The following is a 27,594-nucleotide window of genomic DNA, read 5'->3' on the forward strand; positions in this document are numbered from 1 at the left end:
TAGGCAAGGTGCCTTTCCGGAAGTATCTGAAGTTTGTGCTCAAATAAGCCCATGTCGAAAGTCCTCAGGGAGAAAGAGCTGGTGCACGCAGCGTATGCTTTGTAGTGGCTTCAGCACACAGAGAAACTAGAGCTCACTTCTCTCCGTGTTTGGACTTTCTAGAACAGCCAGGCAATTGGCAGGGTCTCCCTCACCTTCAGCTGCCCTTCTGGATTAGTAGAACAGCCACCCAAAGTCCACTGGGAAGTCCCCCTGGTGATAGAATCAAAGACTCAGGTCCTGGCCAACAGGGAGATCTACGTCTCCTAGAATGGTGTTTCCTACATTCTGTGACTCGAACAGCATTCTTCTGCTGAAACACGGCAAATGCCTTCTACAAATGCTTTTATGAACTAGCCTCTTGAACTCTGAAGCCAGTTTATTGGTTCGCATTTATGGCTCATTTTTCTGCAACTCCCAGGGCATGGCTAGATTGGGTTTTTGTTTTGTGTTTTTGTCTTTGCAAAAATATAGCAAATGCAGGATTTCTTGGTTTCACAGAGAAAGCCTGACCTCTCATAAAAGCATGATGGTTTATAAATTTTTAAGCCATTTAAATTATTACCTTATCTTTGGGAAGCAGGAAGCTTGGCTACTGGGAGATCCTAAGGCTGAAGAGGGACACAACATTGAAGGGAGGCCAGGTGTCAGTCTGAAACGAAGGGCTGATGCTTTGGACATGGTATGACAAAATCAGACACCAAGAGAGCAAGTCAGAATTGGAAGAAAATGAGACTTTAGAGATGTCTGACTTAGTGACTTCTCTCCTTATTCCCAAGAGGGTTTATAAGTGGGAAATTTGGTACAGGCCTTGTTCTTATCTGCAAATGTTGCAAAAGCTACTAGGCAGAGGCAGGAATAAGTCCCTCAGCTCACCAGCATGGTCCCCTAGATTATGTCATTGGGTTACCATGGAGCACTAGGGATGAGGAGTTGAGTCCTGGACCACCCAGATCTTGAACTAGAGCTTTTGCAAAGATTAAATCAGGAATGCCCCAAGAAAAGGCTTAGAAAGCCTTTTGGTCTGGAAGTCTGAAGAAGATCTCTCCCTTTGGTGCCTCTTTCTCCCACCGGTCAAAACATGTGGACTCATTTTTGCCCTGCTTACCTCCCAGGGCAAGGCACAGCCCTGGTGCCCTGGTGGAGTGACATTGATCTCAGAGGAAAAAAAGGAGGTAGGAATCGGCAGAATTGTTATTCTGGAAGTCCCACAAAGTGGCAATGAAAGGTGAATTCTAGCCAGGGTATGGTCCATTCATTTAGACCCCGCCATAGTTGTCATGTTGGGGAATGAAGACTATATTTTTTGCAAATGTTGGCAGGCAAGAGGCACAATTATTGAGGAGGATATGACGGGACTATATTTTTGGGATATTTTCCACAAAGGTGCTGGGTTTGATGCATTACAAGAGGGGAGAATTATTCTGAGGTACCATGTCTTGGCTCAGAAGTTCTGTACCGGAACTGGCTGATCTGAGGCCAGTGATACGGGGCAGGGCGGGGAAGCATCCCACGGCCAGACTGAGTCCCACACGCACCTCTCACTCACAATTCATGCAACCTCCCCCTTATTCGTGGCTGTAGTTTTCCCAGCAGGACTTTCCTCTTTGGAATTCCCATATCTTAAATTTTAGATTTTTATTAATAATAAGACCTTTTCGTGAACATTCACGAAATTATGTCATATGCCAGGAAGAGCCACCAGAGGGCGCTAGATCATTTAGTCACATTTAGTCATCCGCCATAGCAAAATGACCAAGATTTATGTCACAGTGTGGAGCTGGGTCCAGCCTGGAGAAAAATAAAATCCTGCATACATTAATTGTGATGCTGGGCCAACATTTAAGTAAATAACCTTTCTTGTTCTCGTTGGCTTTTCCTTTAGTGACTCTGCTTTTTTAGTTTGTATGTTGACGCACTTCCTTTTATTTAAGTCAGTTGGGACTGTTCGGGTTAGAATACTGAAGAAACTAGAATCCCATAATTGCTTTGAAAGCTGCCATAGACATATGTGCACATGGTAAAGAGGCTGCCCTCCTCTCTGGGGAGCTTTTCCAGGTACTTAGAAGTAAATCAGTGGCCCACATCGTCTTCACAACAGGGGCGAAGTTTCTACTTTGGTTTAGGCTTTCGGTTCTTGCGCAATGGCATGGATTCCAAGCCTGCAGACACAGCTATGCAGGGGAAGAGGCACTGGGGCCAGTCGTGGGTGCTTCTATGCACTCTTTCCATTGCCAAAGCTGTCCATGGAGTGGCAAGATCATGGGCGGACATGAGTGTCAGGGAGTCAGACCGCCCATTCAGGCTGGAGGGGCTCTGCTGCGCCCTGGATTCTGTCCACGTGTGGCCATCCGTGGGGGTCTCTAGGCTGTCATGTCATAGCCGTAGCACAGAGCAGTGACAACTGAATTACCTTGCCTCAGTTCTCATCACAACCGAGGGACCTTGTGGGGTGCAGAGCAGCACAGTGTAGCCAGGGAGCAGCAATCCTGCCTCTGCTCCTCCCCGGAATGGCGCGGGGTGCATGCGCATGTGCAAGTACTGGCTTGGGGTGGGGGTGGGGGCTGGAGGAGGGGTCAGAAGATCCGGTCCAAGTATGACTGTCAGTTTTGGGGGTCATAGTAATTACAGCTGAGATTTGTATAATGTTTCTTTTTTCATCCTCACAGATAACCCTTTGAAGTAGGCAGAGCAGTTCCTGTTTTTATTCTAATTTTACAAATGAGGAAACACAACAAATGAAAGATACCTGAGGTTCTTTTTAAGTTCGAGGTTTCATTGTTTCTGTGCAGAGCCTTTTCCTAAATTTGGAATATCAGGTGCCAGGTTTTCTGAACATAGTATAGAAGTTTGTGGACAACATGGAAGTGACTAGAGAGAGCTGGGCAAAGGCCTGAGGATGTCTATCTATTTCTGGTGGATGGTGGCACCCTCCCATCAGTGCCTGCCCATCAGGCCACTCCGGGAGGTGGTAAGGACCTGGAGATTGTAGGAAAGGAAGGATATTGACTTTGACGCTGGGGATCTCTGATGAATCCTAACTAAGCAGAGGTTTTGGATAACACAGAAGTTGCTAAAAGCCTCAGTCAGGAAAGGCAGGGGTAAAAGCAGAAGGAGATAGTGTCTGAGGGGCATTTCAACACCCTCTCGAAAGATGCTGAGATGATGAAGGTGATGATGGAGGATAAAGAGCTGGGGACTGTGCAGTTGCGGTGACAGAAGTCACAGTAGCTAGTGGCCTCTTGCTAATAGCCCCCAGCCTGGTGTTCCAGGAGAATCCAGGCTATAGGGGATGTCTAGGAAGGCCCCAGAGGGGATCTGTTGGTTTGCAAAAGTCCAATTTTGTGGGTGAGGAAATTTATTCTGATGGTTTTATATCCCACTGGGGAGACAGTCCTATCTTTTGTTGCTCATTTTATGTTATGGATGTTTTATTTTTAAATTGCAAATCTTGGGTTTGATTTAAGGAGTGTCCTTAACTTTCTTGGCATATGTGAGGCACAAAGGCAGTGGAGCACAGCCATTTACAAGGCTAATAAATAAAGGAACCTCAACGCCGCAGTCACCTTCCTGCACATCCCCACAGCACTGCTGCGGCCAACCGCCCCCGCCCAGTGCTGGAAAAGACCCAGGACCTTTGCATGCTTGGGACTGATGTGGCAGGGAAGCATTCAGAGTGGCTGCTGCCCACGGAGGCCAAGGCTAGAGGTATGGCACAGAGGGAAGACTCAGACAATTTCACTTTCTGGAAAATACTATCTGTAGCTCCCTCTTTGAATATCAAATACTCAAGAACTCTTACCTCGTTCCATTTTCCCCTTTTACTTTGGTTTTGACTGTTTCCTAATAGATTTGTATCCTGAGCCCAGAGAATGTGTTCTGAATCAAACAGGAGAAGTTCAAACATCCTCTTCCACCTCTCTGCCCAGCTTGGCCCTGGGGGCCCCTCTCCTTCCCTAAGGCCTCCAAGGACAAGGGCGGGATGATCTCTGACTCTGGTGAGAGGCACCAGCCTACACAGTTAAGGATGCTAACTTGGCCCTTTACCATGGGAAGAGTTGAAAGGAAATTGAGAATTCCAATTAGACTTAAACTAATGAGCCAGAAACTTTGTCGGCAATGAGGGGGCGAGTGTGATCATCTTCGTTTTAATTAGCACTGGAAAAACTTTTGGTCCAGCTGGTAGCAGGAAGGGGGACAGTGTCCAAAGGGGGCAACCTCTCTGGGCGTACCAGAAGGGGGTTCCCCTGGTGGTGCAGAGCTACAGGCTACTGAATAAATTCAGACGACTTCTTCTTACGGGGGGAGGAGGGAAGACCCTAAATGGGGAAAGGCCAGCCTGAATAAAGCCGGGGGCACTCCTTCCCCTAGCTGCCCTCCTCACAGGATGGATGCAGTCTGAGACAAGAGGGGGCGACTCTTTAGGGAACTCTAATGTCTGTTGGGGCCTGCGCTGTCCCTGAGGCCAAGTCTCCCTGATCATCTCTGCCTACTTTCTTAGGCAGCCTCTGCTGCTTAATACGAAAAACCGGAGAAAAACCACCTGCTGCTGTCAGAGGCCACAGACCACCCGCCGGCTTTCCAGATGGCCCTGCCCTCCAGCCACACGCGGGGCACGGGGGCACCTAGGAAGCAGGAAGAAGCTTGAGCTAGGGGGTCGGTAGTTGTGTAAATTCAGAAGTAGGGTCTTCCTCACTCCCGAAGCCAGGGGATCCTGGGGGCGCCCAGCCTGTGGAATCCAGCTGACAGCCCGCCACTGTCCCCTCCCCACTGGGGGCTCCTTTGGGAAAAACGACCAGCCCCAAGCGCACCGCGGGCCTCCCCGGGTCCCCCAGGGCGCTTGGCTGGGGGCGCAGCACCTTGGAGAGAGGCGCCCTGTCCCGTGCCTGGGCTGGGGCGCTCTTACCTTGCGCCCTGGGGGTCAGGGGCGCGTGCCGGGCTACAACTAAGGGGCACTGCCTGCCCCTGCCCAGTCCTGAGCCGAGGGGAGCCAGCGCGGCGAGCCTCCTCCCCTCCCGCCTCGGGCGGCCTGAGCCCGCTCCCGCTCCAGTTGCTGCAGCTGCTACTGCTGGCGGCTGCGGGGAGCGCGGGGCGCGCGCCGAAGAGGCTCGGGCGGCGAGGACGGGGACGAGGAGGAGCCGGAGGAGGCGAGGAGGAAGAGCGAGCAGAGGCCGAGGAGGCTCCGTGGCGTGGCGAGGGGACTCGGGGGTCCCGGGAGCATGGGCTAGCGGGCGGCGACGGCCCGGCGGCCGGACGCGGTGAACCTGCCGTGGCCCGGCGCGCTCAGGGGCGGCGAGCGGGAGCCGGGCGCAGCCCAGGGAGGAGGGCTGGCGCGGGGGCGTCCGGGCGGAGGGGCCTGATTATCCATTATTAACGAGTTGCCGCCTAATAAGCCGAGAGCGGCTCGTTAGCGCGCGGGAGGCGCGCGGGGAGGGGGGTCCCGGGCCGGAGCGCAGCGCACACGCGTGGCGCAGGGCGGGCAGCGCGGCGCCGAGGGCACCCGGGCCCGCGCGCGGAGCCGGGGCGGGCCCTGGGGCGGCGCAGACCCCGGGCGCGGGCTGCCCGCGGCGCCCCCTGGCTCTCGGCGCTCGGGGCCAGCGCAGCCCCGGGCGAGCGGGGCGCGGGCCGGGGAGGGGGAGCCGCCCGCGCGCCCCATCCCCCTCCCCCCCGGGCGGGCCGGCGGCCGGGGGGAGGGCGGGCGGCGGCGGCTCGCTGTATATATCTCGGCGCACCCCGCCAGGTCGCGCACAGCGCCCCGAGCCCAGGCGCCTCCCCGCCCCCCTCCCCGCGCTCCGCGGCGGCGGCGGCGGCAGCAGTAGCAGCAATATGGCTGTTGATGGGTGTTCGGGGTGGCGCTGGCGGCGGGAGGAGCTCCCCCGAGCCCCTGCGCCGGCCGCCCGTTGCTAGCTATGGCAAATGGTGGCGGCGGCGGCGGCGGCAGCAGCGGCGGCGGCGGCGGCGGCGGAGGCAGCAGTCTTAGAATGAGTAGCAATATCCACGCGAACCATCTCAGCCTAGACGCGTCCTCCTCCTCCTCTTCCTCTTCTTCTTCTTCCTCCTCCTCCTCTTCCTCCTCGTCCTCGGTCCACGAGCCCAAGATGGATGCGCTCATCATCCCGGTGACCATGGAGGTGCCGTGCGACAGCCGGGGCCAACGCATGTGGTGGGCTTTCCTGGCCTCCTCCATGGTGACTTTCTTTGGGGGCCTCTTCATCATCTTGCTGTGGCGGACGCTCAAGTACCTGTGGACCGTTTGCTGCCACTGCGGGGGCAAGACGAAGGTAACGCGCGCCCCGGGCGCCCTCCCCCTGAGCCAGCCCCGCCGCTTCTCGGCGTCCCCTGCAGCCCACCTCCTCGCTCCGCACAGCGCCGTGCCTCCCTCCATCCCTGCCTGCCTTCCCTCGCCGCCTTTCCTTCCCTCCGCTCTCCCCGCGCCCGCGGACTGGGGCAGCGGGCGGCGCACCGGGGGTGAGGAGGTGCCCCCGACCGGTGCGCTCCGGGACGCGGACGCCCGGTCCCGTCCCCCTGTTTATTGTACGGTTGTTGGCGGCTGCGGCTGGGGCCGGGGTGGGGAACGCGCGCTGCTCGGGTGCCGTGGTGCGGGGTGGAGAGAGCTAACCCCGCGGGGACGAGGACGCTGGGGGCCGCCGGTGGGTCTTGCGCACCGCTCACCTGCCACGGCTCGGCTCCTGGCGGTGGGCGAGGGCGAGCACATCTGCCGGCACTTTAGGAACCTGTTGGGGAGATGAGTTCGTGGCATCAGAAAGAAGGAAACATCCTTTGGGCACGGGAGAAAATCTCTTGCAGTAGGGAATCCCAGGGGAAGAACATAGCCAGAGAAAGTGGGGGACCTGGGGGGAGCGAGAGAAAGTTGGGGGAGATCCATCCCCATCCCATGGGGCTGCCACTTTAGGAACGTGGTGAGGTCGCCAATCTGATATCACCTCCCACTCCATCCTTTAGACATTCTCGTGAAACATACCCAACCCTAAGTTCTTCTGCCTCTGTACTCTCGCCCCCAGGCCACCCACTTTGGGTCCCCGGAAATGCCACCAGCAGTGTCGAGCTGGAGCTGGGGTCCGCCTGAGAGTCGGCAGAGGCCGAGGTTTCACGCGGAGCTGCTTCCCGGGCGCTTGGGGTGGCTAGATGTCATCGGTTTAAGCTATTCCTGGCGCAGACGCCCACCAGCACGGGGGCTCACTACACCTTAGATATATGGTTGCTAGGCTGACTGCCTGGTCTGTGGCCGTGTCCCTAGAGATGTCCTTTCCCCCACCCCCACTGGCTGGAGATGGGGGGAACCGGCGATGTTTGATAGAAAATTGCAGAATAAAAAAGAAAGAACTGGGAAAAAAGAGTGACCCAGCTGCCTTTTAGAGTAATTCCCATCCCAGGGAACTTCACAGCGCTAACCTTTTTGAAGGGAGGGAATACCTAGGGGAATGGTGCAAGGTAGACATATATCTTGGTCCCCAAATGTTCACACCTTTTCTAGTAAAGTTAATCCGAGGACCCCTTAAACTTCCACAGGACACAGCAACTTGTAGCAGCCAAGGAGGCTGCTAAGGGAAGAAGTGGGGAAGCCAGGAGCTATGGCGAAGGCAGACTGTAAAAACAAGGGTGAACCGAAGCTGTCTCCTGATCATTAATTATACATCGTGTTGGGTGCTGGAGCTCAGCTGTGTTTTGTGGCAGCACACTTGTGTTTTGGAAAATACTGGTGTGTTGGAATAAGGGAGAAAAATAAAAACTATCATTCTCTTCCTCCTCCTCCTCTCTCTTTCCGGAGGCCTCCAGATGTTGGCCAGCCAGCTTTCTCAGCGATAGAGGTTCCTTCTTACTTGTTAAGGAGCAAAATCTGTCACCTTCCAGAGAAGCAAAGTCCTAACCACCAGATGCCTAGCCCTCCTTCTGAGAACAGCTTATTCATAGAGCCTTCTTATTCACACACTCCCTCTCCTGCTCCCTCCCCCCACCCCCACAGCCATCAGTCCTGGGGACTTTTTTTATTTTTTTTGTTGTTACTGAGATTCAGCCACTGTCCTTAGAGGAAAGATAACTCATGGTTGTGCACATCCTGAAACGCTCTCTAGATGGAGTGATGTTGGTGAACTTTTTAACAGCTTCCTTTCTTTCTGCAAGTGAGTAATTTTGATCCTAATGAAAACTTTTCTCAATGATTCAGAAGAAGTTGTGGTGTTTTTGATCCTGGGGTTTTACACACAGCATCTAAAATCTTTTTACCCTAGAGAGCACATAAATATGCTTGTAATGAAATGATAATCGGATAGTTCACATAAAGAATCTCTGTCCTAAATGATGACCAAGCATAACTTCTGTCTGTTTACTCAAGAAGGTAGGTTTTTGGCAATGATCATTAGAAAAAACGATCTGTAAATATTTGGCTATATTTTGTAGCTGCAAAACCTGCTGAGTGGACGCAACTGGAAGTTTATGTAAGGAATCAACCTGGATAAAAGGTGATTGTGGTTGGTTTGGGAGATGTGAGGCTGATGTAGAAGGAAAGCAGGTTACTTTTGATACCATGAGTCCACTGGAAAATGTACCCAGAATCTCTTGATACCTGCTCCTTGATTTGCTAAGTTCAATGGCGTGTGGCCAGTTCATTATAACCAATAATGGTAAGTTAGCCCTTTTATAAACTTTCCTTTCTGTCCTTGAGGTCTGTATTTTTATTGCAATCGTGTTTTTTTGTCCTTCATTCTTTTTGCTTTCCAAGTATTGGGTAGTTTTGTTGAGACTTGGTACAGAAGAATGTATTGGGCTTAAATTTAGCATAATTATTTTTGTGCTAGATTTCCCAAGCAAACCTAGGCTGCCTTTCCACAGAATTCCTCAGACGCGTTCACCCTCGCCCTCATTCGGCCCTAAGATGGTTTGCCCAGGAGCTGGAGTCCAGAGGAAGGCAGGTCATTTTTAGCATCTGAAGTTCATGGCAGATAAGTTTCAGCAGGGAGCTCCCAAAACCACGAGCATTTGGTCTCTGGGACGGCACCATCCTTTGTGATCAAAGGAACCCAAGACTGGACATGCATCGTTAGTACCTTTGGCCTCCGAATCTCAAACAGTGAATGACTTTAGTATTTTGAAAAGACTGGTATGTGGACTTTTTTTAGGAAGTGAAGAAGAAAACATGGCATTTCCCTCCCCTGGTTGGGAATTTGGGCACAATCCTTACAGCGCTGTGTTCTTTGCGGTGCTTTTCCACATTACCGTTTTTTCTTTGTTGGATTTCATCAGAGCTCTCTATTTACTTGGCTGTGACATTGTGAGGTCCAATCCAGTCGCAGATGGAAGCGAACGGGAGCTACTCTGGCAGCCTGAAGAAGGCTGTGACTTTGAAGAAATCGTTTAACCTCTCTGGTCTGTCTTTCCTTGTCTACGAGATGTGGGGATTGAATTCTGTGAGTTCTAACGTCCCTTCCTACTCTGCGATTCGATACAGGAGAGTGGAAGGTGTTGAGAAACTATGGTCAGATTTCTGGCTCAGAATGTGTTCTGCAGTTCTCCAGCAATTCATGTAGGAAGTCAGCCCTGGAACACTTACGTGTCTTTATTCCCGTGTTTGCTCCTCTTCCGGTATACAATCTACTTCTCCTTAAATGCCTGGGGAAACTGAGGCCAACTTCCTGATGGAGCTGTGGTTTGCTGTGGGGCCTGAGTGTGGCTGGGCATAGACTCATTCCTATTCTAAGTTTCATCTGTCATCCTTCTAGAAGCCTGGGCTCGATCAAGGATGGTCTGCATGTAATGAATTATTGAGGTGTTGTCTCCACGGCTGTGTCTGAGAAAACAACACGTTTTCTCTGTCAGGCTCGTGACTAATACAAATATCAGATCCCATTACGGCTTGGTAATTACCCAGGGTCTGGCCTGACGCATTCGGTCAGGGCTGGAGCTTCAGTGCCTTGGAGCTCTTGATTCCAGATTGGCCCTGGCGCCTCATCGCATCCTGGCCCAGGGATCGGCGGCACTGGCTGACCTTCAGATACTCCTTGTTGATCAGGTCATTGGGGGTGGCCTTGGAGAAGTTCTTGGGTCCCACGCACAGGGGAACTCCAGCTGACCTGCCCTTGTCCAGAGAGCGTGTGCTTCTCATTCCTGGCTCTCTTTATGGAAACGCACAGTTCAGTACAAACTCTGCAGTCAGACAAACCCACATTCAAATTGTGGATCTCATATTTATTATAAGCATGGCATCTTTGGCTGGCAACCATGTTGAACTTCAACTTCTTCCTCTTTAAAAAGAGCATAATGATGCTTACTTTGTAGGATTCTTATAAGGAGTAGAAATAATGGGTATGTAACACCCGGCAAATGCCTGGTACTTTTAGCAGGCCTCTTGGAAATGGAAGCTACCATAGTTCACAAGGTGCTGAGTTTGTTTTCTCTTTGATTCATGGAACTTCTAGCCCATGAAGGGCACAGACTACAACAAGCAGAATTTTTAAGCCAAAAGGAGCCTCTAGATCCTGAAGTATACTGTCACGGGTCAAACAACCAGTTAGGATCAGACTGAGATTTGGGCTCACGGCTCTTGGCTGTTGTAAGTCTGGAAGACTGGGGTGGGGCGGCTGAGGCAGGCTCCATGGATGGAGGCCTGGCAGGGTGGGTACTGTGTTGACAGTGGGGATGTTGGGGTGAGCATTGTCAGGTTGGGGGACCAGGAGCTGCAGGGCTGGCAGACGGGAGAGACTGTGGTGTTTGGGGGGTGGGTGTGGCTGTCCAGCATCACACCCTTGAGGAGGAACAAACTCCAACTCTGTTATTCCAAGTTCAGTGCTCACAGACCTGTCCCCCATGATGTAACAGTCTCCTGGCCAGGGCGCTGTCTACCCAGACCAGTTTTTTTACAGCCCCTAGAGCAGTGTTTCCCAAAGTGTGTCCTGTGGAGTGCTTGCCTTTGAAATTACCTTGTGAAAAGACCAGCTGCCATGGCATAGCTGGGCTATGTGACCCTTGGAGGGTGACATCACAGGCTCGGAGTAGTTCTGTTGGTAGAGAAATTGGAAACTGCCCTCGAACGGGCTCCTTTGGAGCAGCCTTGCCCACGTGTCAAGTCTGCTGAGTGGTGCGTAAGAGTCAGCCTGTGACCTTAGGCAAGGATTTCACTACTTTGTGCCTCAGTTTCCTCATCTGCAAATTGGGATCATAATAGAGCACATCCCCGTGGGATAGGTTTTCTCACTAAACTCACTATATAGCATTTCCCAGGAGGACACTGGGGACTGTTTTGTAAGCCTTGGGCTGGCCCTGCTTCCAGATGCCCAAGGAAGTTGACCAAACATGCATCAGCAGGAAAGGAAGAGCTGCCCCACTGTTTGGCCTGGGAGGGGCATAGATTCCAAAGGCAAGGCCAAGTGAGCCCTCTGTTTGCCTCACTGCTATCTTCTTCCCAGGATGGGGACATTCATTGTGTGCCTGGTAGCAGGCACACAATGAATGCTTTGGGGCACACAAGTGCTTGCTTTGGGGCGCTCTCTCTCCCTCTCTCTCTCTCCAGGGTGCAAGAAACCCAGTGCTGAAACAGGTTGGCATTGGATTGCAGTGCCAGGACCTCCTTCCCAAGGTGGGTAGCAGGGTGTCCCAGCTCACGCCGGCGGTGGCTGTGCTAATCTGGAATCATAGCAGCAGCTAACACCACCTTCCCAGGACTTCAGAGCTGTGGAGCCCCTGGAGGGTCCCCTCTGTGGTTCCAGCAAAAGGGCTGTGTTTCTGCTGTGATGCCGCAGCCCCGGGGACCTGCAGAGAACACTGGGCCCCTCAGAGACATGCCTGGGGGTCAGGCCGGGCCAAGCCTCCTGCAGAGCCTTTTAAGATTCCATAGCCTTTCCATGCAGCAGGCAGATCAAGAGTGTGTACTTTTGAAAATGCTTCTTGGGTGGGTAGAACCCTGGCCATAAGCACATGGAGAAGGAAACTCGGGGGGCCACACTCAAAGGCAGGAGTGTGCTGGCATTGTGGACAGAAGGTTCAAGGAATGTTTGGTTAGAGTATCAGATCTCTGCCTCCAAGGGCTGGAGTGTGCATCTAGGCCTGGGCTTCTAAAACCTTAATATGCACGCAGGTCACCTGGGGAGCGGTTAGAAATGCAGGTTCTGATTCAGAAAGTCCAGAGTGGGGCCTGAGATTCTGCCTTTCTGGCAAGACACAGGCTATGTGATGCTGTGCAGACCACACTTTGTGTCGCAAGGATCTGGTTTCTGGTCCATTCCTCAGCCTTCGGTCAGTCCATCCCTGCAGACATGCCCATTTTAAAATATGGAAATTCCCAGCTCTTCAAGGTGGGAAGGGACGAGAAGCTGAGAGTTCACAGTGCCAGGCAGCCGGGTCAAGAAAACTCGGCTCCGGTGTCTCCGAGGAGCTGTGGTTCAGGCTGGGCGCTTGTTGCTAAAGCTGACTGTTGGGGTGCCTGCTCCGAAGGAACCCACCAGCGCTGTTGATTTGGGGTTAGGTTGGGACGGCCAGAGCAGCGTCCTGGAGTTTACAGGGTGCGGTCTGTGTGCTGCCCACCGATGTGTGGGCTCTCCCTCGTGCCAGGTGGTCATGCTGCAAGGGGTGTGGCTTCCTGAAGTCCAGGATGGCAACTCAGCCAAACCACCTTCCTGCAAAATTAAAGGCCGGTGGTGTGGCCAGGGCTGCACTGTGGCGAAGCTCCAGGACGCTGGTGGCCACTCCCTCTGGAGTGTTTGGAGTCAGTTGGCATCAAGACTGCCAGCCCGATTTTCCACAGGGACCTGGGTGGGCCTTCCCAAACGGAGGGTTCAGCTTCAAAGGACTGGGCTCAAGACCTGACCGTCCAGTGGGTGGGGCAGACACATGGCATCTGCGATGCGGCCCCTGCAGTCGTGCTTCTCAAGAATTCCAGCAGATGAAAGTGAAAGTAGCTCCCGTTCTCACCACGGCCAGGTTTTTCATGGCTGATACCGTCAGGGGCTTTTTCCTTGAGATGTGCTTTTTATGTTATTCCATCATCAAAGGGGAAAACCTGGAATGAACTTTCTCCATGAGTGGCTTCAGCCATCAAAATGAAGAAGGGCTTAGCAAAATGTCCCCCACACAGTAGGCCCTCCAGTACGTCTTCCGGTTATTATTATGGTTACTGTTTTTGTTTTTATTGTACATTAAGGGTGTGCCCCCTGTGTGCCAGGAACCGAGCTAGGGGCCGGGGGAAAAATGACGAAGACCCAGTTCTGACTACCTGCTCCCTAGGACTATTACTTGACAGGCTGGGCAGGGAAAAAAACCAGGTATCTTCTCATGGGGTATGGCACACATAGGGTGGGGAGGCTCTTTCTGTAGCGGTGAGCTGGGGGCTGGGCGGGAATGTGGTGGGTGCCAATGCATTTTGCCGGGTTTTTTTGGGTAATTTGTTGGAGGATCTGGAGAAGCTCTGGATGAAAGGGATGGGCTTGGTTTGGTGACAAAATGATGTTTGACTCATGCCTGGATTTTCTTTATTCATGCCACCAGTGGCTAACAAGGGTTCAGTTCATAACGGGCAGCTGTTTGCGAGGCGGATGAGTCAGGCAGGGGATGGAAAGGCAGTTTCAAAAGAATGGCTGCTTCGAGATGGACCTTGCTTTGTTTTTTGGCATTGTTTGGTGATTGTCTTTGGGACATTATGTCTAATTGCCAATTTGGAAATGTAATTGGCACTCCGGGCCCAGAATGGATATACTTAATGTCGTCAAGCCCAGCTCTGGAATCATCTCCCTATAAGAGCTTGTTACCTGTATGACTAATGCTTCTTCACGTGACCAAAACCGAAATTATTTAAGACATCTCATTTACTTTCTATTCTTCATGCTGTTTCATTGGCCTCCCTACCAAATTTTCCTGGGGATCCAGATCCGGTCGACTCTGGGCATTTCAGAGCTAACTAGCAGAAGCCTGCACCCCTGCCCTCTCCCCCTCTGGCTCTTTTTCCCTTCCTTCCCTTCCTTCTTCTTTAGTGGCTCTCATTCCTGATGGCTTTTGTAGAAGGTTGCAGTGGTTTAAATTTGATTTCTAGCACAATAGGGAGGAAGCCTTCCATTTGAGGAAGAAGTCATTAAAAGAAACATTGCGTACATCTCCCCTTTATCAGAGTTTACTTTTACTTGGGGAGAGGGGCCTTCTTTTAAAAAAAGAAAAAACAAGATTTTAGATTTGTGACTTGAAGTTAGTTTCCATCTGTTAGCTGCTGAAGTCTGGGACGGTGACATCTTTTGCAAAAGAGTTTTTAAGGCACGATTTCCAGTAATGTTCTTCCCAGGGTCCCTTCGAACTGTACAAAACTGTTCAGCCATGACGGGTCTGCATCTTTGCCCATCATTGTGAGGCACAGTGTCTCCAGGCTGCTGGCGTGCCCGCACATGGATTTCAGCTTGAGAGTTTAAGATGAGTATTTATCTTACTTCCCTGTTCCACATCTTGATCTCGCTCCTTCGCTTCTTTTAGACTGGGTAGTTCTCTCTCTCCTCATCTTTCGGGAGTAAACTGGGCATCAGTTTACTGATGGGTGGGGTCAGGAGCAGCCTCTGAGGGTTGGGGACTTGAAGTTCGCAGGTCAGTGGACAAGAAACAGGGGCTTGATCTAACAAATTCAGAAGTGCATGAAATTATCAACTCATGGTGATGGAAGGGCGCTTCGGGGCCTCAGGCTCCACTGTGCTCCCTCCCAGTGCTGGGAGCCCTCTGCCCCGTTGCCAGAGGGGACCAGGGTGTTCACAGTCTCCTGAGGCCACCACTCTGCTAGGGACAAACCCACCTTATGATGGACTTGGAAAGATCTTTCTCTTCGCACTAGCCCCTCTTTGCTTCTGGTCCTTGTCTGAGACACACAGAATAAGTCTTGGTGGATGACAGATTTCAAATTCTGAATCTAGCCCAGGAATGTCCAGAGCTGGGTGGTGGTTAGATTTTAATAATGTTGTTGATACGTTGAATACCTTAACTTGTTTTCTTTTTTTTCCTTTTTTGAGACAGAGTCTCGCTCAGTAGCCTCGGCTAGAGTGCCATGGCGTCAGCCTAGCTCACAGCAACCATGAACTCCTGGGCTCAGGTGATCCTCCCAAGTAGCTGAGACTACTATAGGTGTGCACCACCATGCCCAGCTAATGTTTTCTATTTTTTAGTTTCCTGGCTAATTTTTTTTTCTATTTTTTAGTAGAGAATGGCGGTCTTACTCTTGCTTAGGCTGGTCTTGAACTCCTGACCTCAAGCGATCCTCCTGCCTCAGCCTCCCAGAGTGCTAGGATTCCAGGCGTGAGCCACCACACCCGGCCTAGAATACCTTAACTTGTGATGCTTCCATGTAGGCAACTTTCTTTTCCTCCCTGATGGCTTCCCTCTTTCCTTCCTTTTCCTGAAACAGTGAGGTTCCCTTGCTCCTTTCCCCAGAGTTTGAAAAATGACCCATTCTGGCTATTGGTTCTTGAAGTTTGCCCTCTGAGATCTGCTCGGTCTTGTTGGAAGCTGTGGATGGAGGTTTTTGGCTGTCCTGGGCCATAAAGCTGCCGCTTTCTGAATGGCACGTGCCCTGGATTTCCAAGGTTTAGCTCGCTTCTCAGCTTAGCGCTGGGCTTGTCATTTTGGGGCCATGCCAAGAATCCAGATGTAGGGTGTGGATCCCTTGTTAGGAAGCCTGAGTTCAATTCTGCTTTCTAGATGATGGCGTTTTTGAGCCCAAAGGAGACAGAACAGACAGTGATCTTGAACCTCTTTCTGCATCACTTGAATTAGCTGCTCCTTAGGATTGGAGGCCGTTCCTTCCCCACCTGTTCATCTCGTTTCCTCTCCTTATCGGCTTCTATATACTGTTGCTCTCATCTCCCCTGGTTTGCTGAACAGAAAGAAAGCAGAAAAGAAAAGAAAACAAAACATACAAGAGGAGAGAGCATGGGAGGGCAGGGGCTAAAGAGGAAGACGTTCACACCAAGAAAAACTGAGTTTCTCCTCCAAGAGTTAGGATAAGCTTGGATAAATACATAATTGATTGGATTTTGATTTTAGTCTCTTCACCTTTTTTTTTTAATGAATAAATCATGACAAATGACCTTGCCTCCAAGAAGTGAAAGATTATGTTTAATATTAATATAAAGACCAATGGGTAGAATTATTTCACTTTTTGAAAATTTTAGCTTTTCCAAAGAAATGTTCTGTCTAATTAACTGATAGCGTGGGGCTTGTGTGGCCCTGTGGCCCAGAAGTTAGGGTTATAAGACCTTGTGGTGGTCTTTTCTGTGCTTGTTATCTGAGAGCAGGAGAATTCTGCTCCTCTTTGGGAGAAGTTGCTGTTATTAATCTTGTTTTCCCTTTATATGGCTTTGGAAAGTGGACCCTTTGTGGCTCTGGAAGGGGAAGTGGACATCCACTGATATTCAAATGGAGAACTCCGAGATAAGGGTTCTAAGGTGTGGAGGAAAGATTTGGAAGATGAAAGGGCTTATCCAAGTGCTAGGAATTTTCATGACCAACATTAGCTGGCAACCGCTTTGTACATTGTTTTTCTCCTTTGTGCATCTGGGAGCACTTTCCTCACAGTGCTTAGAAGTGCTTTAGCTGCCCGTGAGTTGTGGCCATTTCTCCCGTGGATTGTGGCAGCCGATCAGGTGATAGATTCTTGCAAAGTATAGGAATGATGTCTCTAGCTGAACCCATAAGAGAGTGCAACGGTTTGCCTGGGTGTTAAAAAAACCAAATTTAGTTTCTTAAATTCATTCTCAATCTTATTTTCCCTGTAAGATTTATTTTTCAACTTCAGTATTTTATACTTTTGTCCTTAATCTTAAGTGCATTATGTGTTTGTTGTAGGAAAAGTAGACCATACAGTGGCTTTAAAAAAAATTAAAGGACATCTCACACCTGTTAGAACGGCTGCTATCAAAATAATAGGAAATCACAGGTGTTGGTGAGGATGTGGAGAAACTGGAACCTTTGTGTACTGTTGGGGGAAGGTAAAATGGTGCAGACGTGGAAAATAGTATGGCAGTTTCTCAAAAAGTTGAAAATTGAATTATTGTATGATTCAACAGTTCCACTTCTGAGTATATATTCAAAAAATTAAAAGCAAAGTCTCAAAGAGACATTTGTACACCCCTGTTCACAGCAGTATTATTTGCAATAGCCACAGGTGGGAGCACCACAAGTGTCCTCAACAGGTGAATGGATAAACAAAATGTGGTGCGTACATACACTGGAATATTATTCAGCTTTGAAAAGGAAGGAAATTCTGACACATGCTACAGCGTGGATGAACCTTGAGGGCATTAGGCTAAATGAAATGGGCCAGACACAAAAGGATAAATCCCACTTATATGAGATACCTAGATTAGTCAAATCCCCAGGAATAGAAAGTGGGATGGGAGTTTCTGGGGCTGAGGGGGGATGGGGAGTTGTGTAATGGGCATGGAGTTCAGTTTTGCAAGATGAAAACGTTCTGGAGATGGGTTGCACAATAATGTGAATATACTTAACACTACTGTACTGCACATCTAGAAATGGTTAAGAGGGTAAATTCTTATATTATGTGTCTTTTGCCACAATTAAAAATAAAAATTTTTTGAAAAGGAAAAAAACTCCCTCCCAATCTCCGCTCCTGGAGATGTCCACCATGATCTTTGGGTACATTTCCTTCCCCGACACATTCTCCACTGCGGGGCTCTTATTTTGTTGGTAGGGCAGCTAATAGTCTTCCTCTAAAGATTACAGCCTCTCAAGAAGCACCCAGACTGGCCTTGTCTGATTTAGCTGGTATCTGCATTGAGAATAGAAGAATGAACAGAACAACGCTCTTTTGACGGTAGAGTCTGGTTTAAGGGCGTTACTCTTAGAGTGAAGTTAAGAAAGTGCTGGATTTTCTATTTTGACATATGACATGTGAGTACCTATGGTGTCTTAGATGAATCATTGTTTCTGGGCCTTGATTTTCTCATATGTAACGTGTTCTTTGATTTCATAATTTTTTATTTTTTTAGAAACAGGGTCTTATTGTGTTGTCCAGGCTGGAATGCAGTGGCACGATCATAACTCACTACAGCCTTGAACTCCTGGACTCAGGTGATCCTCCCACCTCAGACTCCTGAGTAGCTGGGACTAAAGTGTGCAGCACCACATCTGGCTAATTTTTTAAAAAATTTTTGTAGAGACGAGGTCTTGCTCTGTTGCCCAGGCTAGTCTTGAATCCTGGCCTCAACCGATCCTTCCCCACTTGGCCTCCCAAAGTGCTGGGATTATAAGTATGAGCCACCACACCCGGCCCGTAATTTCAATATAAAGCCCTTTCTTAAATCAGATTTCAAAGCTGTCATTTTCACCTGACAAAGAACCAAAGATTAAATCATTCCAGGCAGTGGACACAGGGAACAGTTCTTTTTCTAGTATAAAACACAAGAGTAAAATTTGATTGGCATGTGCCCAGAACTTCACTATTGACTTTGATGAGGTGACATATTTAAGAATTACAGTCTGGGGAGATAAGCCTCGTTGGAGGTATCATCAAACCTGTCATTAAAAAAAAAGTCTCAGAAATAGGTTTTTGTAACTCTGCTATTACTTCTAATGACATAGCCACACCACTATTGAGGTTTTAATTTTGATTTTTGGTGTGGCGAGGGAAAGGTTGAACACATCTTAGATTATAGAGTATATATAATGTACTATGATAGGCTGGCTTTGTTGAGGTTGGGAATAAAAAGAAACATCTGATTAAAGAGGAGGCCATGCAAATCAACTTACTTTGATGCTTTTCCTTAACCCACTCCCAAAGGCAACCCTGGAGCCAGAATGTTCATCTCGGCCTGGTTCTCGGAGCGTTCCAGCTGTGAAACCAGGATGGGGTTACCGCAGCTTCTGTCGCAAAGGAGCAAGTGTCTGGAGGAATGATCCCCAAACACCCCATAATCTCTGAAATAAAATTCCCCCCGAACCGTAAGCAGCCAACACATCAGAACTTACTGGAATAGTTCTCTTAGGTTACATAACAGCAATTCGATTATGCTACCAGGGCCATGTATTACATTTTAACTTGTCACAGATACATTACGTTAACACTTCACAGACCCACAGAGGACCTGGTAGCTTTTGGGTGTTATTAAGGGAATTAGTGATTGTGTAGGAGTTGATGCAGGCCAGACAGAAATGGTTAGGTGTACATTTAGTTTCTTCTGTACTGTAGTTCAAACCCTCACTGGGGGTGCAAACATCCTCCAAGTATTTCTTATAAAATAAACCAAACATTTAGACGGCAGTGATTGCAACTGCAGTACTGAAGACTTGATTTATAGCCATGAACCAGATATGACAGAGATTTTTAAAACTCTGGGAACCTTTTCATTTCCCAGTGACAGGCAGTACAAGCACTATATTTTTAATTGGTCCCTTCTTTAAGTCAGGAGCTGAAATGTTATCATGCAAATCTCTCCTGAGTTGCATGGAAACTAATAAAATCATGAAGGTTTCTATTTGTACTCTATGAACACAGACTATAATGAAACTGAAACAGCTATCTCTGGGGATGATGCTATTTAAATTCTAGGCAGGGCTTTAAAATGATTTTCGTGGTGAAAACAGAAACCAGCAACTGAGATGTTCCTGTTCTTTCTTCCCCATCTCATCACTCCCTGTTTATCAGTGATCCTCTTTTCTTCCTGACCGCAGAAAGAATTAATTTAAAACAAGAACCTCCAGTCTCTAAGATAGCCTGTCTATCACTTGCGTTAGAAAACAGCAATGATTCCCCCTCAGGTCCTGTATCTATCTGCAAACTTCCTGGTGCTTTTATTTTGGGAAGTCTTTCTGCGTGAACTGGAGTTACTGACTTCTTAGGAAAAAGAAATTAGTAACACACTTTATTGAGTGGTTACTAGGCATTAAGCATTGTTTTAAGCTCCTTATGTTCCTTGTTATTTAATCAAAACAATCCTATTATGGAAGTACTTTTATAATTCCCATTTTACAGATTAGAATGCTGAAGCATAGAGAATGAGCATCTTTGTCTTTTTTTGGATCACAAACTTTGAGTGATGACTATGTATGCAGTAGTTTCTAAGCTGTTTATGTGTATTATATAATCATCACCACAACCCAGTGAAGTGGGTAGCATTAGCAGCCTCACTTTATGGATTAGGAAATTGAAGCCCAGAGAGGTTAAGTAACCTGTCTAGGGTCACCAGCTGGTGAGGGGCAGAGCCAGGTTTCAGTCTAGGCAGGCAGGCAGTGGATCCTGTGCCCCTAACCCCAGCCCTGTACACCTCAAGTTAGACCTCCTGTAGTGGTGGGCTGGCTTTGTTCAGCTCATCCCTGCTACGGTATGAGGGAAACTTTGACATACACAGTACTGAGAAGAGGAGTTGGCGTGTTGAGATTCATGCACCATTCCTAAATGAGTTGTGAGGTCTCTTGACAAGTTCAGAGAATTCCATGCTACCAGGATAGAAACAAACCTTAAATGTTTTCTCATGCTCTTAAACTCTCAGAGTTTTAGTTTTTCTTGCTGTAAAATGGAATAATTACCTTTTCTCTACCTGAGAGGCAGTGGGCTGTGTACAGTTGCCCAGGTTGCTTACTGTACAACTCTGGGGCTGCTATGATATTCACATCGGATGATACATAATTGTACCTTATGAACTATAGCATGTGTGCCATATCCCTGTGCTGGGGGTTTATGTGGAGGCACAGAATCAATATTGGGGCATTTTTAGAGAAAAACACTATTTTTAATATTAACATATCTACCACACACAGAATATATTAGAAGAAGGATGCATAATTTGAGTATATTTTTAAAAACTTGACAGAGATGTGTTTGTGAGTGTGTGTGTGCGTGTGTGCGTGCGCATCTGACACGCACCCATGCATTACAGCACGGAGGACCAGAAAAGTCTGACATTCACTGGTAAAGTCTTATCTTTAAACCATGGACCTGTGCGTCCCGGTGTGGAGTGATGCTTTATTATTCCCACACGCCGTCTGCTCATATCTCAAACTCTGAAACTGTGCTAACAAAGGGATGGGAATTCTATAAAAGAGAAATAAATTTACCTGAATTCCCAGGTATGTTAAGATCTAGTGCATTTGGATGCTGGTGGGACAGAGAATTTAATCTGCACAATCAGAAGAAGGTAGTGGTAGCTCACTCCGTGGTTATGAATCCTCCTTTGCCTTGGAAAGATCGATTCCTTGTTCCTCTCCATCTCCACATGGGCTGGAAATACGTTATTGTATCTCAATGTGGATTTTTTTTCTAGACTGTTGAGCATTGTGGCCTTGGGCCTGGTGAATCCCATGCATGAAATATTTGGAAGCAGGAGACAGATTGGTCAGTTAGCAAATCTTTATTAGCGTGGCTGTCCTTTTCTCTGGGATGCAGGGTCGTGTAAGACATCATTTATTCTCTGGCAACACCAGTAGCCACGTTGCATGATTCCAGGGGGCCATGAATGATGCCTCTGGAGTTGTGCAGTGCACAGCCTGCACGTCCATACATGTGTCTTTTCTAGGCATCAGCTGGGTTGGTCTGAAACCCTCACACAACAAATTAAAAACACAGTGCAAGGCCCATAATTCTTAATGGCAAAATGAATAAGAGAAACATGAAGAATTCAGAAAAGGCAGAGAAAACAGAATAGGTCAGAGAGGCAGTGGCCGGAGAGCGCCCACTGGGGTTGTGGGGTTGTCAAGGGAGCTACAGCCTGGCCACCTCTAAGCTTGCAGCAGCCTGTTTCCGTGACTTCTGACCTCTGTGTGGCTCCTGATGTGACGGAGGAGGCCTCCCCAGCTCCTGCACCTGTTCTAAGCTCTGGCCTTTGAGAAGTGGCAATGCTCAGGCGCTAGCCCGTGTGTGTCCCTCAGATGGGATAACAGAACCCCAAGGACTTAGAAAAGCCTCTCTGTTGCCAGCAGTGCTATTTTTAGCTCCCTCCCACGGCCCCTGCTGTCCCCAGGTGTTTGTCAGCAGAGCATCCTGCGCCTACATAGAAAGTGGCAGTCTGGGCACAGACCTGCCTTGTGCTGTGCAGGCCCTGGCAGTGTCCTTACCAGGCCCGGCCTCTGAGGCTGGCAGGCTGTGGCCAGGGTGGTTGCATAACTGGCCTTTCTGCTGCTGGTTCTGGGCGAGGAGGTTGAGCCAGAGAAACCAAGTCCGTAGTCCACGGCCCCTCTCGAGCACTGGTGCACTGGACAGGCTTGTGGGCCTGCTGATGACTTATCACAGTAGGAGCTGCCTTTGCCCTAGAGCTGCCGACCATGGCTGGAGAGTGCCCCAGGCCTTAGCCACATCCCTGTTGCTGGGAAACGTGCAAGGGGCCTGGCATGTTCCACAGTGGTGCAGATGTGATAGAAGGCTGGGGTGTGGCCTCAGGGATGGCCCACTCCTTCCCTTCCATCCCTCCACCTCCCCCATGCTTCAAGGCTTAGCTCACCTTGTTGGGAATGCCACTTTCCTGGGAAGCCTTCTCCACCTACCCTAGTCAGCTTTCTCTTTCCCCCATGCCCCAATACTGTGCACTCTGTCCCTCCCGTCATGGGTGGCGATCAGCCATCTGATCCCTGTTTTCTGTGCAGGTGTCTAAGTGCCTCCTCCGCTGACAGCTCTGTGTGGACAGGGCTGGTGGTTCTTTTTGGGTCTGTGCCTGGCAGGTGGTCCTGGAGGACAGTCAGTGGGCGTGAGTTGATCAGTGACAGTGGGGTAGCTAGTCTTCAAAGAACCACGACTCCTGGTGTTCGTGCTCGTGGGCCATCCCCTTTGAGTTAGGGCTGGCCCTGTGACTCGCCTGTAACCCAAAGAATGTGGTGGACGTGAGGGTGTGACTTCTGAGGCTAGATAGAGAAAACCCTTGCTGCTTCCCTCTTGGTCTCTTGGAACACTTGCTCTTGCATGCGCTGGCCACCATGGAAGTCTGACCACAATGAGACGACCCTGCTGTGACAATGGGAAGCTGCATGGAGAGGCCCTGGAGGATGAGCAGCCAGAGAGAGACAGACAGAGAGACACGGACTCTCCAAGGAGCACCAAGCACTAGGCATGTGTGTGAAGAAGTCATCTTCGAGGTGAAGCCTCCAACCCTAGCTGACACAGCTCTGAGATGAACCAACCACCGGATCCCTCCATAAATTCCTGACTTCAAAACCATGAACAAAATAAAATGATTGCTTTAAGCCACTATGCTTTGGGGTGGTTTGCTACACGACAATAGATGAACGGAACAAATAATTACTGTTTAGTGGGTCCTTTTGCAAGATGCAACTCTTGCCCTCTCTCTAGGTTCCTGTAACCTCTCTTCTTAAGCTCTCTGCACCCAGCCACTTAGGACTTCTTTCATTTCATTCTACTTCCTCTGGGCCTGCACACGTGCTGTCCACTCTGCTGGAATTCTCTTTCCTTGTCCTCCCCCTCCTCTTCCACTTAGTTGAATTCTATTTATCTGGGAATGTGCTGGTAAGTGTTTAACAACTGGATCTCTAGGGGAAAAAAGCTCCTTTGTGTAGTGTTTGTCAGTTCTCATGGTGTAAATATCTCCACGCTGGCTGATTGGAAGATACCAGCGTGTTGTCACAGAACAAGGAGGCAGGTGTTGCTATCCACATGTTACGGATGTGGAAACCGAAGCTCAGAGAAGATCAGCCACTGTCCTAGGTGAATCACAGGCAGATACGGACCCCGATATGCTTGGCGTGTGGGCCTGTGCTATTTCCATTGCACCCCATTGCTCTCCTGAAGAACCTGTGGCGGTCTGTGAGCACAGGTAATATTGTGGCTGGGCTGTCCTGTTTCTTCTAGACCACTGGTCTTGCCATGGCTTCTCTTGAGTTGCTGCTGGCTCTCCCTCATGCGTACCACACCTCACCAGTCGTAGCTGCCGGTTTCTCTCTGGAACCACGTTACGGTATCTGGGCTCTGGTGCATGCAGTGGTCTGGGAAGCACGGACGCAACAGGGACCTATGAGTCCCTCTTAAGGCTTGAATAACTGCACATTAGTCAGGCTAGGCCAGCTGCTATAACAAGCAACCCCAACCTATCAATGGCTCAGTCCAGTAGAATTTTATGTGCTGCTCATAGAAAGAGCCACTGATGGTGAGTGCCTGGGGTCATGGTGAGGACTGGCCCCATGCAGTCATTCATGGGCCCTGGCTCCTTTCACCTGTGGACCTGAACTCTTCTAGGGGGCCCTGAAGGTCTCCGCTGTGTCTTCTGCATCTGTCTGATGGGGAATGAGAAGTAAGGATCATGAGGGGTGTTTTTTGTGGGGATTATCCTGGAAGTCATTCACATACTTCTGCCCACGCAACCCATTGGCCAGAACTCAGTCACATGGTACCTTAACTGCAAGGGATCCTGGGAAATGTAGTAGCACTCCCAGGAGGTGCTTGGAATGGATTTGGAGAACACCGGGCTGCAGAAGGGGCTCCCCAAGGGCTTCTGCTCCTCACAGCTGGCTCTGCCTTAATTATGCTCATGACCCAGTTATAAAATTGGATGTTACTGGGCACCTGCTAGATATCAGACATGGTGTTAAGCACTTTATGTGCTTTGTCTCCCTTAATCCTCTCTGTAAGCCTACTGCATAGATATTATCATCATTATCCCCATTTTACAGATGAGCAACAACTGAGGCTTGCGATGGCTATGCTATGTTACTTGCTCAATGGGTGTCCTTAATAGTGGCAGAACTGGCATAAGAACCCAGAGTTCTCTGGCTGTAGAGTGTTAACTCTTACCCACCCCCGGCCCCCCATGCTGCTCTAGGATTCCCTCAGCACTCTCTTCTTATCCCTGCCTTCAGCTTGAAAGCTACTCTGTTTCTTAAACACTGTCTGGAAGGAACCAACCAGGGGGCATAACTGCCTCCCCTCTCCACGTTCCAGAGAGAACAAGGGTGTCCCGACTGTCGCCGGATGATGTTGCCCCTTATTCCCTGCTGTGGGCTGGGGTGGTGCATTGACAGCTTGCCCTTGTGGTTTGAATGCATCATCTCCCACCCAGCTCTCTCCTGCTTTGAATTTTACCTGGAGCAGCTCTTTGCCCAGAGCATTGAGAGCGTAGGGCACCTGGATGGCAGAGGCTGGTTCCCAGGTCCCTCATCTTGCTCCCATGGTGACGTGCTTCACTCCAGCCCCTTCCACTTGGGTCTGATTTCATGTTTCAGAAGAGTGACTTCAAGAGCTCACTGCTGAGAAACAGGAGCTTGAATGTGGGTAGTAGGGTTGCTTTTCTAAAATCCAGGGAACCAGAACTTAAATGTCCCAATGAGCACCATCTCTCATTGTAGATAGTGCAGTGTGGTCGTGAGGAGCGTGCCCTCTGGAGCTGTGCCTTCGGGCTTAAATCATAGTTCTGCTGCTTGCTGACTTTTAGACCTTGGGCAAACTGCTTCACCTCTCCATGCCTCAGTTGACTCGGAAGTGGGACTAGCATGATATGTGTTATTAAATGCCGAGAGTAGCACCTGATACATACCAAGTTCTTGGGATGTGGTGGTTATTGTTATTCAGTTTGGTCACTTTTGGGACACTCTATGACTTTTTTCTCTAATGTGGACCTTGACAGTAACCTCCTAGGTCGCTCCGGTTCCTGTAACTCTGCACTCTAGTCCACCGAGGTTCAAGTGCATGCCTGTTCTCCCTGCTGGAATGTCACAGCCCTGCAGCCTGGAACTGTGTGCCTGCCATCTTTGCATCTCCAGTGCCTAGTGCAGTGCTTGGGGCAGCTAAGGTCCCCTGTCACAGCTGCTTGAACTATTGTCCCCATGTTGAGGGCTCCTTGAAGACAGGAGCCTTATTATGCTCATCTCCATTTCCATAGGAACCCACAGTAGTGGCCAGCGTTAGAATATGCTTTAGAATAAATGCAGGACTGGTAGAGTGAATGGTTTCCTCCTTTCTTGAAAAATGAGGTCTCTTCCTGGGACCAGCCTTGATAGTGTTGATGCTGTCCTTTGAATGTTGTTTGGGGTGATATCTCCCAGCATTTGAAAGTCCGTTTGATTTTAGGAAACTGTCCGAGGTAGTTTGCAGGCAAGTGTAATGAAGAAGGGGAGGAAGCCAACATGAATAAGGTCTTTCTGGTCCCTCAAATGCATGTGAAGTGTTGAATCGGAAGGGCTTCTGAATGTGCTCTGTAGGCAATTTCCAAAGAAAAGTTCCAGGGATTCTTTAAGTTTTGGCAGCATTGGAATTAGTGTGTAATCCCTTCCCACCCCCAAACGCAAAGGGGCAGCACTCATTTGGAACGTTCGTGTTGGTCTCTCAAACTCCGTCGTGTGAGCTTCATAGCCTGGCTGGGAGTTGGACAAAGGCAGGTTTGCATCCCAGCTCTGCCTTGTACTAGCTTGGTGGTTTTGGCCAATTAACCTCGCCAAACTCGCTTTCTTCATTGGTAAACTGAATGCTAAAAATACTGCCACATAAAGTTTTTGTGAATGTTAAGTAAGCATTTAGCACCTTGTAAGTGCTCAATAAATGAACTTGCTATGACGAGGTTGGCTGTTACTTGAGACCCCTCTCCTCGGTCAGTAGCCACGGCCAGGACGCTGCTGAAATGAGGAAGAGGAGGCCGCCGGACAGAGCAGGGTGGCCGGGGCCAGCAGCACGTACCCAGATGGGCCAGCAGTGGGGCAGTGACTGTTTTCCTTGGGATGCTAAGGATGGAGGCAGAGTGTGGGGTAAGAGAAAAATGGGGCCAGAGATGCTCCCTTCCCACGGCCTCTCAGCACCCGCCAGACACCCCCCACACTATAGGGAGGGGGAGGAGAAGGCAGTCGAGGGAGAGGAGAGGGAGAATTTTGGAGTAGGAGAGATCTCATCTTAAAAGAGTTAATTCTGGAGGCCCTCAGTTTTTCCACCTGTAAAATGAGAATTGGATGAGGTGATTCCCATGGTCCCTCGAGGCTGCAACAAACCCTTGTGTTTTTGTAAGAATTTCGATTTTGCTCCTACATGTTCTGTCCCAGCACCACCCACCTTCCACAGCCTCAGGCAGATGGAGACATGGCAAAGGGGATGGAAGGGGTGGAAAGTGCTAGAGGGCACAGGCGGGCTTCTCCCAGGAGGCTGAGGGTCTGCAAAGAGGCTTTGGGGTCTGCTGGCCAGAACGGGAGGGGCCTCGGGGCCTGTGCGTAAGTCCTGGGGCTGCGATGCGCACAGGGCCTGGCGAGTGGCGAATGGGCCGGAGGCACCTTTTGGGCTGAAGGGCAAAGAAGCAGCATCCTTGTCCAGCCGCAGCGTGCTGCCTGGGGGCTTGTTTCTTGGCTGGCAGTTTCCTCTATTGAGGACTCCGGGCTGCTCCGATACACGGGCAGGCCAGGCACCTGATTTAGGGTTTGCATGACGTCTGGTGTTTGTCTCCAGACCTTTTCCTCTGTCGGGGATTATGTGTTCTGTGGCACCCAGAACATCTTTCTGTATACACTGGGCTCCTCCAGGAAGACTTCTGGTCTCTTTCTGTACCACCTCCCACCTCCTCTTATCTCAAGTTTCTTCTGCCACAGGCATTCGGTTAAGCAAATATTTTGCTTATTGGCAGCTTGTCCCTCACTTGGGCCAGGCCATGGAGA

The 27,594-nt window shown here is 49.7% G+C and overlaps 1 protein-coding gene across 23 annotated transcripts in view; it reads left to right on the forward strand.

The window, feature by feature from the left end:
* Positions 1–5,773: 5,773 nt before the first annotated feature.
* KCNMA1 (potassium channel, calcium activated large conductance subfamily M alpha, member 1) overlaps positions 5,774–27,594 on the forward strand; it is a 740,417-nt gene continuing 718,596 nt past the window's right edge. For 20 of the 23 annotated variants that reach the window (XM_012663318.1, XM_012663319.1, XM_012663326.1 and 17 more), the window contains exon 1: positions 5,949–6,320. In XM_012663318.1, coding sequence (XP_012518772.1) covers positions 5,949–6,320 — 372 coding nt within the window. Of the gene's footprint in view, positions 6,321–27,594 lie in introns of all 23 variants that reach the window. The other 3 variants (XM_012663330.1, XM_012663323.1, XM_012663335.1) reach the window with 1 other exon arrangement.

Source organism: Propithecus coquereli, unplaced genomic scaffold (assembly GCF_000956105.1).
Source record: "Propithecus coquereli isolate 6110/MARCELLA unplaced genomic scaffold, Pcoq_1.0 Scaffold80, whole genome shotgun sequence".
Classification (NCBI taxonomy): Eukaryota; Metazoa; Chordata; class Mammalia; order Primates; family Indriidae; genus Propithecus; species Propithecus coquereli.